Below are 13605 nucleotides of genomic sequence, written 5' to 3'. Positions count from 1 at the left end.
GTTTTTAATATTAATTTACAATATGGTCACCAACACTTAATAATAAATGTCTGGCTCACTGCTGCCAACTAGTGGTCAGAGGATGAACTACAACATAAAAATGAACGGCTGGCAGGAAAGTTGACATTTTAAACCTTAATAAAAAATCGATTCAGGGCTTTAGAATATCGATACAGTATCGGGAAATGAAATATCACGGTATTTCAATGTATCGATATTTTCTTACACCCCTAATCATCAGCAATCTGTGAAACTTGCTTCTCACCCATTGATCACCGGAGATAGACCAGTTTGCCGTGACTATAGAAACAATCTAGTCTATTTTATAAACAAGCTGTAATTAGGAAAAAAAAGCTGTCATAGTGGAGCGTTTTTGAGTCATGAAAAACCACAGAAGTCCATTAATCAATGAGTTCAAATGAGAGCACGCTAGTTTTTTAACGCAACTGGTAAGCTTTCACTGTGAATGCATTCACTGACGTTTTTGCTTCTCATCATTTTCGCTTCATACTCAGCAGCCGCAGACAGCTGTGCCAAGCACTGGAGGAACTTTTGACATTGACTGGAAGTGACGAGGCAGCGCAAGCAGATGTCTTTCTCTTTGCTTCGGGACAAACAGCATCCTTGACCTTGTCATGGCTAATTTTAGGGCTTGACTTATCACAGTGCCAATGTTTGTGTCTTTCATTACACACGCTGTCATTACAGCAGGGACATGCTTGTAATTATAAGGGTGTATTCATGAATTGCGCATGCATCAGAGTCCACTCGCTTTATAGGTGTTGAATTGAGTGCTCGGACTCGGTTGGCTCAAACATAATTTGACTGCAGAAGCAGATGTATTTTCTTTTGTGGCAAAGAGGTTTGGTACTTCTTTTTTTTTACCAAACACACAAAAATAATCACTCAAAAGCACACTCGAGCACTTTCTCTAGAGTTATCAGAGCTGAGGAGTGTCCTTTTCTTTGTACACTTAAAGCCACTGCAGGCTTTTAGTTTTTTTTTCTACCTGTTCCTGTGCTAAAATGGGTCAGTATTTTTATTTTTTATTTTCTCTCGGTTGTTCCTGTGGCTCGGTGCCCAGGCCAGTGTGCCAGACATGGTCCTCACAGCTGGGTGAACACCAGGAAGAGGATGACAGTGCAACACACTGAGAGACACCCCCACACACCACCACCACCGCCACTCCTTCATACCAGATCTCTTTCATGCTCCACAATACCTTTATGCACGCAACTCATTCATGCACACAAGTAAACACAAAGACACAAACAGGGAAAGAAGTTTCTGACGCATGCATGAGCATCACGAGGTCACTCTGCTTATGGTTTCATTGCTTACCTGCTGCTCATGTTTGAAATCACACCCAATGTATTTTCTGGGTTTGTTAGAGATTTCATTGTGAATAAGTTTTGCTCCAAAGTCTGCAAGAAGAGGCATATTACTCAAAGCCAACAGCTCAGGGGCCAGACATTTGGGTGGGTGGGGGGTCACTGTAGAATTAGTGGAATTAAAAAATATTATTTTTTACCTTTTAAATCAGTTTATTTTGATTCAAAATGTAAAACTTATTTAAAATCTATTTTTCTTTTCTTTGCTTCAGAATATGTGAGGTATCCTGATTTTTGTGGAGCTTCTTCAAGGCCAACGAGTTCTTAAAAAGATGATAAATTGGCGAGCCAGATTGAAATCACTGCACCCAGATGTGGCCTGCAGGCTGCCAGTTGTATAGCCATGTCCAGAGAGGTTTGTTTTGGTTGGGTTTTTTTAAACCCTTAACCTGTACTGACTTTAGCTTCTTCTTGTGTTGATCTTTTGTAGGCTGTGTCCAAATTCAGGGACAGTGTCCCTTGTCAACCGCAAAGACTGGAAGAAAGTGGCTGTGAATTTGGGCGTTCTAACCTTCAGCTTAATTCCAGCAGATGTCCCGTCACCTATCAACTGTGACAATGCTAAACAGAAGCAATAAAGATTGAAAATACATTGAAGTTAGCACAATATTCATATTAATATTAAAAAATAACAAAATTAACTTAAAGATTAGCTTAAAGGCAATACTTGAAGAACTAAGGGACCGGCCATATGAGCTTGTTTATTTCACCGTATGAACTCATTTGATTTCTGACAAGAATAATGATAAAAAATCTGTCCAAATGACAAAAGCCTAACAAAAACAACTGCTTTAAACTTTCAATTCTCATATAGCTAGAATTTTATTTAAAATTGTACTTCTTTTTCTCGATTCGTCCACAATTACAAGCAAATAAAAAAAATCTCACAGTTGCTTGGCATAATGTGGACCAAGAAAGATTCACCGGGCGCGTCCCTAAAATCAGGGGAAAAGGAGGACATATTTGTGGGCCGCAATTGGAGGAGTCTTTGAATTTTGACAGCCTTCAGCGCATCGCTGTGACATAATTGGCCTTCAAATATGGCCTTCGAAGGATGCAGCTGTAATCTCCCCAGATCCAGATGCCAGCTGCTGCTAATTGATTTTAGCTCAAACTCAGTCACTTTTACTAAATTTTGCTCTTAGAATATTTGCTGAGGCTGAGACTCAGCTACGACAGCACCAAATTTAATATCTTACAAGACTGAACATGAGGTCGACCTAAATTGTAACAGCACCCTCCCCTCCTGTCATTTGATCATCTTGGTTTTAAACTCTGGCAGATGAAATGCATTTCATCAAGATAGGCTAGAAGTTTAATTCACTTGTTTTTCTGAAGTCCATCCTTGCTTTGCTGTTGTTCTCCAGCTTATCTCTCTGCAGCAGCTTTCATTCCTGAGAAACAGTAAAGTTCTGTTTTCAGCTTGGTTGTGAGAACATACCAGGTAGACACTAAGTAATATTAGTCATTTGTAAGATTCGTAGCTCTGTAAACACAAAACTCACAGTGATCTGACCGTGTCTGGGCACTTATTGATTAAATCAGCCCTATCTGATGGGTTCTTTTGAAATAAAACACATTATGTGCAAACCATAATTCACTGCACAATCACATAATGGACTTTCGCACAGTGCTCGTTTTATTTAACACACTCTTGATAAGATGAATAGTTTCAAAATCAATGTTGCAGCGGTAACACTTGATGTGGCAAACATCAGTCAAACGAAGGTGTTTGACATTCTTCTTCATTAGCTTTTATTAATAAATGTTTGCTGACATTAGACACTGCCAACACTGACTTTTTTTTCCAGCATCACAAAAATAAAGTTGGTTGGTCTGTAAAATGTCACAAACAAAGAGAGATCACCTTCGCTAATTTCACTCACTGCAAGATGATATCTTGTTTTGTCTGTTCAGAAGCACATAGAGGCAAAATTACTACATCTGGTCCAGCTAAACAAGCTAATTTATTATTTTTCTTTTTTCAGCAGTGAATTAATTTATTATTGTTGTGCTCATTTAAATGAATTCAGTGTTTATTGTCATTTGCACAACTGGAAACATGTTTCGTTGAGGCCACTGTTGAGCCTTCTTGCCCAGCGGTGTGGTGTGATATTCACTGATGTGGATGCCCAGGTATTTAAATCTGCTCATCCTCTGTGCTTCAAGCTCATGGGTTACATTGGTTGAAGAGGTCGCCTTTGCCTGATTTGGGTTACAGGAGGCTAAAGTTTGCCCTTACTTTAACTGGGTGAGATGCAAGGGCCAGACCGCAGAGGTCAGCTGTCCAACACAGACCAGCCATTCATGCATGTTATTGTTCACCAAGTTTTGTGGGACGATCAAACCATAAAGTTGAAAACTTCTTCAAAGCTTCCCAATAAAGCATGATACAACAACACATTTATAGTTGCTGTGCCAGAGATTTGCTGTAAAAGGGCTCTGTGTTAGAGTGTGTACCAGAAGTGAGTCACTTCAAGTCTTTAACTGATTCGAATTTGAACCATCGTGTACCATCATCCACCCCATCTGTAAGTCCACATATCTGGAGATTTCCCTCAACGACTTGTAAAAACCAAGAGATACTTGAACATTGTAATCCTGCCTCTCAGTAAACACACACGCACGCACGCACGCGCGCACGCACGCACACACACACACACACACACCGAGCAGAGCATCTGCCAGAAAATGTATCTCTGAGTGACAGCATCTGGCTGTCTCTCAGTTACTTATTGCACGTTTGTTGGGTTGTCTTCTGTCTACATATGCTCCCGACAAAAACACACTAATAAAGCTTCCTTTGGAGGCATCTGTCAAACACATACCGGAGCTGTGGCTTCTCTTCTTTTCTTTCCTTTTCAAAAGGAAAGTGCATTGTTTCCAAGCATGGTGTGCATTTGTGAAAACAATAGACTTGGAAGTGATGTTGGCTCCGTGTGGTACAAAGTTTCTCTTTAGAATTAAAAATAAAATACATACTTAGTTGCAGCAGAAGTTGCTGGAGACAAATCCACAGTAGTGTTTTGTGAAGTTGATAGTGGGGCAGTAGGAAAGGGATGGCTAAAATCTTTAGAGATTACTATGAATGCATTATTTATAACTTACTAGTCAATAGAATTCCAACAAGATATCTTTAATCCCTTTGATTTGAAATAGCTTTGTTTTCCTGTTCCTCCTACGTCCTGCTCAAGAGGGGTGGGGCATTCTAGGAATTTTAGTTTTTATCTGATACCAATTAAATACAAGGCTGGTATCGCCGATTCTGATACCAATACTCGTCAATTGCTGCGTTTCCATTGACAATGAAAATGCGCAAATTAGAATTTCGAAAATAAATTTGCTCAATGGAAAAACGTCAGTTTAAAAAAATGTCTTGACAAAATGTTTTTGCGCTAGGAAGAGGTGGTTTTTCGGCCGTATCGAAATTGATGTATTTCGCAAAACTGCAATGGAAACACTTTTTTCGCATCACGGGAGTCACATGATCAACAACCGGCTGTTTCTACTGGCGAAAAAGACGACGAAGAAGTTAACAGGAAGTAAAAGTAGTAGTGAAATCCCAGAAGTAGTAAAAGAAAGTTGTAAACTCACCGGCTACATTTTCCCAAAAACACCACATACATAGCCACTCCCAAGTATAAGGAGCTTGTCACTCGAAAGCCTTGATCAGATGCCGACATCTCCTCTGATGGCTGTTGATGAGCGCTAGTGTCATGGTAGAAATATGCTATGTGTTTACATCCATTGCCGCCATGTTTGTCATGACTTATCGTGAGAACAAGCGTATTCCCACGTGACTTTAATAGCGTTTCTTACTTAAAGGAACAGTGTGTAGGATTTTGTCAATTCTTTTAGCCGAAATTGAGATAATCACTAATGACAATAATAAAAAACATGTCTAATCACTGCAGACAAAGACTTTGTTTTATTATTTTTACCTTATAAAAAGCTGTTCATATCTCCATGGTCGCGGGTCACCACACAGGCAGCCGCCATCTTGTCTACGAAAGCTCGTGAAGGACAAACTGCGGTGGCGGCGTCAAAAACGGTTTTAGTTGTAATATTATAAATGTAATATTTGCTGTCTCTAATTAGCTACGTTTACATGGACAAAAGTAATCGGATTAAACAGCCGTTCGGAATAAAAATGCGTCATGTAAACAGCCCGTTCCGATTATTCTGATCCGATTGAGCTAGATCCGAATGAATTTTTAATCCGAATGAAAAGGGTGGGTTATACTGATTCATAATCGGAATGAGGTTCATGTAAACACTTAATTGGATCATCTTATTCTGATTGTAGAAAACTGACCTGTGTGCGCATGTCTGCTGACTTTCATTCACCCGGTGGGACAGCAGCGCTCCAGCTGTGCTGCACCGTGCAGAACTTTTCCTCCACGCTCTTTTAACAGATGAAAAATGGGGCAAACAGCAGACGTTGCTTTGCAAAAAATAAAAACAAAAATCACATATTGCTTCATCTGCAGGCTGCAGCTCAATCGAGGAGTAACGGCGTCTCTACTGTTATTAAAAGCTGACACGGGTCCGTCCTGAGCGCACAGAGGAGCTTTGTTTACGGTTGTAACACGGAAGTAGAGCTGAAAGTTTACAACACTGTGCATGTCCGGACTTTTATTCTGAATAAAACTCCGGTGCATGTAAACACTTTTCATGATCGGATTGTGTCCATGTAAACAGTACATTCGGATTATTTAATCTGAATACATTTCAATCCGATTAAAACATTTTGTGCATGTAAACATGGCTGGTATAATTTTACTTATTAAAGCTCATAATCTTACCACTTAAAACATCACTAGCCCTGAAGCTGCTGGTAGACATCGCGGTTGGAATTATCAAAGGTTTTTGACACCTGAGAGACACCGTAGCAATGCCTTTGCATTTGGAAGCGGGGGGGTGGGGGTGGGGGGAGGACCAGAGAGGATGATTCAACCACTCAACCACTAGATGTCGCTGAAAACAACAAATCCTACACACTGTACCTTTAATGGAAACACTGCAATTGTGAAACTGTGTTTTTCGACATTAACAGAATATCAACAAAGTTTTGTGCACATTTGCAGTGGAAATGCAGCTATTGAACAATTACTTGATTTTGCCTTTAGTTAATCCATTATGATAAAACATAGGACAAAGATGTTTCGTGTTAACTACAACAAAATAAAACAATGTAACAATAAAACGATAACACATTAATCCCCCTATTGTCTTCTACTACACAAACTTGTTCAAGAAAAAGGTCAGTAATGTAAAGTAACAATAAAAAAGCTACAAAAATGTAAATGTAACGATGTCAAAAACACAACAAATATAACTTCCATTGCACTTGGCCATGATGTAGCAAACTCCCTCCAAACAATTTGGAGATACACTACTGACTATTTTTGAAAAAAAGTCAGTAGTGTTAAAAAAGTTTAAACAAAAGAATCAATCTCATCACGCTAGTATCGACCCAATCCGATACTCATTTTGGTACTCATTTAAATCGATCCTTTGATGAGAGCAGCATTTTACCACCTCCATCATTCTCACTCTGACTCTTTGTCCATGATTTGAAGCGACAAATCCTTCAGCCCACAAACTTTTCCTCCGTGACTGAAGGAGAACTCCTTCCTTACTCATCATCACTTCTTTCCACGTCTAGTACAACGTGAACAGCAAGGAGTGGATCCATGCTCCACACTGCCTGACATGTGGTTCTGTCAATAAAAAGATTTAAAAATATGTCAAAACCTCTAAACTTTAGCTTTGCTTCCATTTTTTTAGATTAGAACATTAAAATAAAATCTAAATTGTAACCCCAACGGAAGCAGCAACACATTAAGCTACAATAGAAGAAAATAAATAAAAATCATCTCACTGTGCAGGGTACCAAGATGCTTCTTTCACACTGACATGTCCCGGAAGAGCCCATCTGGTTTTAACCAGCCCTGCAACTTATTTGTGTGTACTCTTGTCACTTTGTCTGTGGTCTGAATCTGACAGCTGGACGGATGGAGATGTGTGTCAATCCCGAGTCTCTTGCTGAAATGCTTTCTCAGCACTCTGTGTTTTCTCAAAGCAAGAAGCCTTGACTATCAAAAAAAAGCAAGACTGTTTTGTTATTGTGTGTGTTAATTCTGATCCTCAAGCTAACTTGGGGGCATGTTTTGTTCATTACAGCGACACACATTAACGCACACACAAACAAGCTCTGTAATAAAAATGTTAAACAGGGGCTGAATTCAGAACATAAGTCCAGTTGTACTGAGTGACTGAGAATCCACACCAACAGCGCGGACTCGTCTTAAAGCCGTTGACTAAAACGTTTCCTGCTGCAGAGGTTTAATCATTTCTCTACTTCCCTTTTCCCAGGCGGAGTTGAATGGCATTAAATGGCGTTGCTACAGTTTCAGCGGCGGTGGAGAGTACGGCCCGGTGATCTCGGCCCCGGCTCAAGATGACCCGGTCCTGCGCAGCTTCATGCGCTGCGTGCAGGCCAACCTGCTCTGCGTATGGCGACGCAAAATCAAGCCTGATGCCAAGCAGTTGTGGATCTTCTGGTGGGGCGAGGAGCCCAACCTCTCCGACGTCATTCACCACGAGCTGGAAGGTGAGAAAAAAGCAAAAAAAGAAAGAAACGTGGGATATCAGAGATGATCGATGCGGCTTTATCAGTCATACTTTTGAAAGTTTGACGCAGAGGCTGTGTAGTTGGATAGCTGCTCTTTATTACGCTGCGGCGGATTATATGAACAGGGGAAATGCAACATGGAGCCATCATGTGGTTTTAGAGGATTTTCTGGAAAACTGACAATGAAATAGAAAAATATGTGGGGGATATTCCAAGCAGATGCACCAAAGCTGGGAGTTGTACGAGCGCCAAATGGATTTAAGGCCTATAATGTGGGATATTGCCTGTAGATAATACAGTACATGAGCTGAGAGAGCAGAGTCGATATTCAGATTATTTAGTCTGCTGTACGTTTGAGCTGAGCGCTGTTTGTTCGAAACGTTTTTTTTTTTTTGAGACATTGATCTGTTTTGTGTGGAGCAGTCCCATTTTACAGCCTTGGCTGTGAAGTGTTTGCTTTGCAGCTCAAACATTTTATATCTTTTCTTGTGCTGCTTCAGTAGTAGAGTAAACTGTGCTCGCTGGTATTTACTGAATGTATGTGCGTGTTAGTGAAAATTACACTGAGATATCTCACTTTGGAGACTGCTACTGTCAGCATTATTGTCCCTATTTATAGAGGCATTTGCATTATCTCTCCACGCACGTGTGTGGCAGTTCAACATATCGACTAAGCCTCAGAAAGACAGGGAAACAGGAGAGGGATTATGATAGGCTTGGTTTTGCTGAACAACAGCCGGGAGGGGGAACAAACAGGTATTTTGGTTGGAGAGGTTGAAGCGATGCAGAGAATTTCTGTCTTCAGTTACTTAATAAACTGAGTTGATGTGAAAAGGCCTCTCAGGTGCTGCAGTTAAGTATTTGCCAAATGTTCTTCCTGCCACAGGGAGAGCCCTTTGCACTAACATGTAGCAGAGGGCTACATTTGCATCCGGCTGTACTTACATCACCCAGCTCTAATATGATACGGCCTCTCTGAAGGCTGCGTTTCGCTGTCCTTATTGATTTTGAAAGATCCACACAGGCTAATAATGATCACAATAACAGAGTCATTGTGAGGGAAGCTGTAGCAGCAATTTGATTTTCTGAGCAAAAACTTCATTACCTGAAGCCATAAAACGTGAAATTTTAGCATTACCTCACCAATTTACACGTCACTAATGGCTCCCTAAAATATTGATTATGACTCTCTTTGAGCAGCACACTGAGGTCCAATAAACTTGACAATAACCTTGACTATTCAATTACGCTTTATGGCTATTGATTTGTAACCATTTCAGTTGTGTCCCTATTTTAACAAGTCTTTGTCGGTTTATTCATGCAGGCAGTGGAGACATAATCAGTAAAATATTGTTTACTGAACACTTCCCATGAAGACCAAAGATCGGTTTATTGGATTTACAAAACAAACCTTCTAATGTAGTCATTAGGTGTAAAAACACAAACAATCATGAAACTGTAACAGAAAGATAATTATAATCTTGTGTCAAATTTATTGTCAGTGCAAACTAGTTCATGATTTTTTATAATAGTTAAACATCTAAAATCATTTTAGTTCCTCTAATTGAATAACAAAAGACAGTAAATTCTCATTTTTAAGAAACTGAAGCCATTTGTTGCTGAAATGATTCTCTGTAAAGTCATACAAACAATAAATTCTTAAAGAAGACAAACAGAATACAACTTTTTATGGCCACTATAACCCCTACCCCCAAAAAACTAAATAAAACTTACTAAATAAAATAATAATAAATTCATAAAATAAAAAAAATAAAAATGAGTAAATAAATAAATTAGGTTTTGCAAATCAAATTAGCATTTGAATTCTTTAGGACAGATTTACAGTTTGGCAAAAGAATACTATCCATTGTTAATTACTGTTATTATATTGTAGGTGCTTTTTACTGCATGGAACCACAACTGTTTGGTTTAGTTTGTGTTTTGTTTGCCTCGACACTGCTGGTTCTGCTGCTGCTCGTCTTCGAAATAATTACCTCTGAAATAGATGCTTTCTTGGCTCAGTAAAGTCTCAGATGATGTAAAGGAATGTGATTGGTCCTTCCATAAGATAACTGGTGTCAAGCACCTGCACTATTAAAACTGCACAGTTACAGTATAAACTACATAAATGTCACCATAGTTTGCTATAATGTGTTCAACTTTGAACAAGTGTAGCACAGACTGACCTCTTGTTTGACCTCTTGGCTTTTATCCCTCCTTTTAAAAAAACTTTTGTAAAGATGTAGCATTTTCAAAGGGGACCTATTATGCAAAATTCACTTAAATCCACTTCATTACGGATTTGTTCTGTGGTTTTAACAACAGTCATAGAGAACAGAGCTGCATGGCCTGATTTTATTTTTATTTTTGCATTATTGCCAAAGAAAGTTGTAGTTCGCGCAAATAATTTTCCAATGGACTCCTTCGAAAATGTCTATCAGTACACAGCAGGATTTGCCCAAGAACTTTCAACTGAAGGAAGCTCCTGTCCCAACTGTTCATCACAAATTTGCAGAGTGTTTAGTATTGCTGTTCGGCATGAACATGATTTGCCATTTAGCACAAACTAAAAAGCACGCAGACCTATAAATCCTTTTCACACCCTGAGTGCTATTTTCAGAGCTTAATGTGAGGTGTAAAGAAAGACCTGAGAGACTTTACACTTTAGATCTGAAGTGTTAACTCTGTGTTGGGGGGGTGGAGCTAATGTAAACAAAAAGGTTGATAGGGCGTTGCCAAAATCAGCTTATTTGCATAAACAGCTCGTTCTGAAAGGAGCTCAGAACAGGCAGAACTGACCAGGTGAAATCTCATTATCTGAAAATGAGTTTGTCTATTAAATCTAATGAACATGTTTTGTAAAGCCCACAGATGTATCCTAACTTGTTCAAAGAGCCATAATTGGTCCCCTTTAAAAGGTATGCACATCATGCTCCACCTTTCATGTTTTTAGTTTTAAATTAATCCTAATTGATCACTGAGCATGATGTTTTACAATCAGAAAAATGTGTTGAGGATGACTTTCAGGCACTACCACAACACGTTTTAATGCTTTAATAATTAAATCAAGTTAAAGCCATTTTTCTGAGTGCTGCACAGTGATGGTGTTGCAAAGCAAACATGTAGGTCCTTATAACTGCTCAGCAGTAGCTTAAAATCCCTGAAGAGTCCTCTAATGACATGCAGCGGAAAGCTAGCCTCTAAAGGTGGGAACACGAGTCAGTTTTCCTTTCAGTGCACAAAGAGTGAGAGGAAGAATATTTAAATGAACCATTTAATGAGTTTTGAACTGTGCAATTAATGAGGGTTGTTTAGTGTAAAATAAGAAATCCCCAGGGGTGGACTGTAGGCAGAATGTAAAGTTAACAGTGAGGTAAGTTCAAAAGGTGTTTCTTGGTGTTGTGCGGCAGCATGCGCGCTGTTAATGATCCTGAATTATCTTTTTTTTAATAGGTAAAATTAAAAGTGAGTTTCCATGACTAACATGAACAAGTAAGAGTTAATTAATCAAATTAGACATGTGTGGCAAACCATCCAGTTTCATCTGAGCTAATGATGATTATTGTGACTCTATTGTTGCAGAAAAAAACAGACAAAAACAAACAAAAAAAAATCTGCTTTAGTGTTATTAGCAAACCGGAGACTCCTGGTTATTAACGAGTTTGCTTGTTTGTGGCTGCAGTTTCAGCTGCTGTTAGTAGACTTCTTTGGTTATTAATGACCTGATTGTGTTCAATGAGTTTGTAAACAAGTGCAAATAGGACACTTTGAAAGATCATATTTGTGGCTTTTAACATGTAAATATATGTTTTTTCTATAGCATGTAAAAAACCCCACAGATATCCAACAGTGTGGGTGAAAATGTGAAATAACTGCACCCTGCATGTCAATATTTTGACTAAAGTATGTAATTAGTTGAAATATGAGTTACATATAAATTTATAGTAATTCTTAAATTTAAATGTGAGCTGAGTGAGTTTTATATTAGTAAAAAGGAACTTTGATTAGGATCGCAGTAAAAGCTGCTTGCCTTAAAACACTCAAAGACACACACATCCACACACTCTTCTTTCATTAATGACAATAATACAACTTTATTTTTGTGTGTGTAAAGTCTCTCAGGCCTTTCTTTACACCTCACATTAAGCTCTGAAAATAGCACTCAGGGTGTGAAAAGGATTTAGTAATAGTTAATTAAAATGAAGCTGGATTTTGTCCAAATTACAATCAGTTGTAACTCGGGGAATATTAGTGTTTTTATCAAGGCTTAAAAAAAACTACACACCTGAAAATGTGTCTTTGTGAGAATGTTTGATGATTGCCTTCCTCGCTCACCTATGATCGGACTAAAATAGCACAAAGTGTGCAGAAGTATTTAGGTTGAATTCTAAATGCTAAATCTGCATTCACATATGGGTTTTGGTCCATATTTTAATTGTATTTTATTTTTTACTTTGTTCCAGGCCCATAAAGACCAAAGTTCCTTTTTTGTGGTGAACACATAAAGAAACCAGTTGTGACAAATTAATCATTGTTGTTGCTAATAGATGTCTGATCCTCCTAACGAATCGTGTGAATTAACTTCTGCAGTGGAGACACTCATCCATTCAGAAACAACCCACTGATTTATGCAGATTTGATCGAACGGTAACAGCTGTCGTCGTGTGAATAATTAACGTTTTTTTCTTCATGTTTTGAGTCATAAACGAAAATTAAAGCAGTGTGGATGTCAGTGTGAAAAAACTCAGAACTGTAGTCTGATGTTAGTAATGATTAGGAGATGTGGTTTAAAATGATTTACAAAACAATAACTGATAATTTTACATTAAAAAGATGAAGTGTAAATCTGTAGCACACCTTTAAAAGTCGGCTACAGTTTACTTCAAGGAGGACTGGAACCAGTACAGTCATTTTTTGTTTGTTTTAACAAAATTTATCTCTTTTTAATGAGATCTTGGATCTCAATGAGATGTGTAAATAAAGGTCAAATAAAAAAACAAATAACATGAAAAGTTTAATCAGGAAACAAAACGGATGTTACATCAATAATTATATTAATTATACTTTCATAACATTATGTTTTACTAGTTAGCTTTAAAACAATGTTGAGATTATAAAGATTTGACCTGTTTGTTTGAAGTGGAATGGCATATTTTCACAAGAAGACTGCTTTGTGACCGGTGGGGGTTCATTAAATGAGATCAAAACCATTTAAACATTAATCTAGGGTAGACGTTAAGAAAACATTACACACCACATTAAAAATTAATTATACATTAGAAATTGCAACATTAGTAACAAAACAAAGCTACAAAAAACTTTACTATTTGAAAAAATGTCCATGAAAATCAAGCTAATCAAGTATTTGCTCTAATATTGTTTGAGCACAGTACATAACTTATTTATCATGAGGATGGTAGAGTGCTTTGCTTTATAACATCCAAGTAATTAGTCTCCAGCAACACAGTGATATTGGGTGAACATTTTAACAATTGAGACAAATACTGTATTTCCAACTTCACCAGGGTCATCATAGAAACTCTAACCTTTGGCATTTTCAATAAAACAATATAATAG

At 38.2% G+C, this 13605-nt stretch overlaps 1 protein-coding gene across 3 annotated transcripts in view; it reads left to right on the top strand.

Moving 5' to 3' along the window:
* LOC106514421 (mediator complex subunit 13L) overlaps nt 1-13605 on the top strand; it is a 115313-nt gene that overhangs the window by 22606 nt on the left and 79102 nt on the right. For all 3 annotated transcript variants that reach the window (XM_014003676.1, XM_014003677.1, XM_014003675.1), the window contains exon 2: nt 7770-8007. In XM_014003676.1, coding sequence (XP_013859130.1) covers nt 7770-8007 — 238 coding nt within the window. The remainder of the gene's footprint in view (nt 1-7769; nt 8008-13605) is intronic.

The sequence above is a fragment of the Austrofundulus limnaeus genome, unplaced genomic scaffold (genome assembly GCF_001266775.1).
Source record: "Austrofundulus limnaeus strain Quisiro unplaced genomic scaffold, Austrofundulus_limnaeus-1.0 Scaffold20, whole genome shotgun sequence".
In the NCBI taxonomy this organism is placed as follows: Eukaryota; Metazoa; Chordata; class Actinopteri; order Cyprinodontiformes; family Rivulidae; genus Austrofundulus; species Austrofundulus limnaeus.
This window is presented reverse-complemented; position numbering and strand designations above follow the sequence as displayed.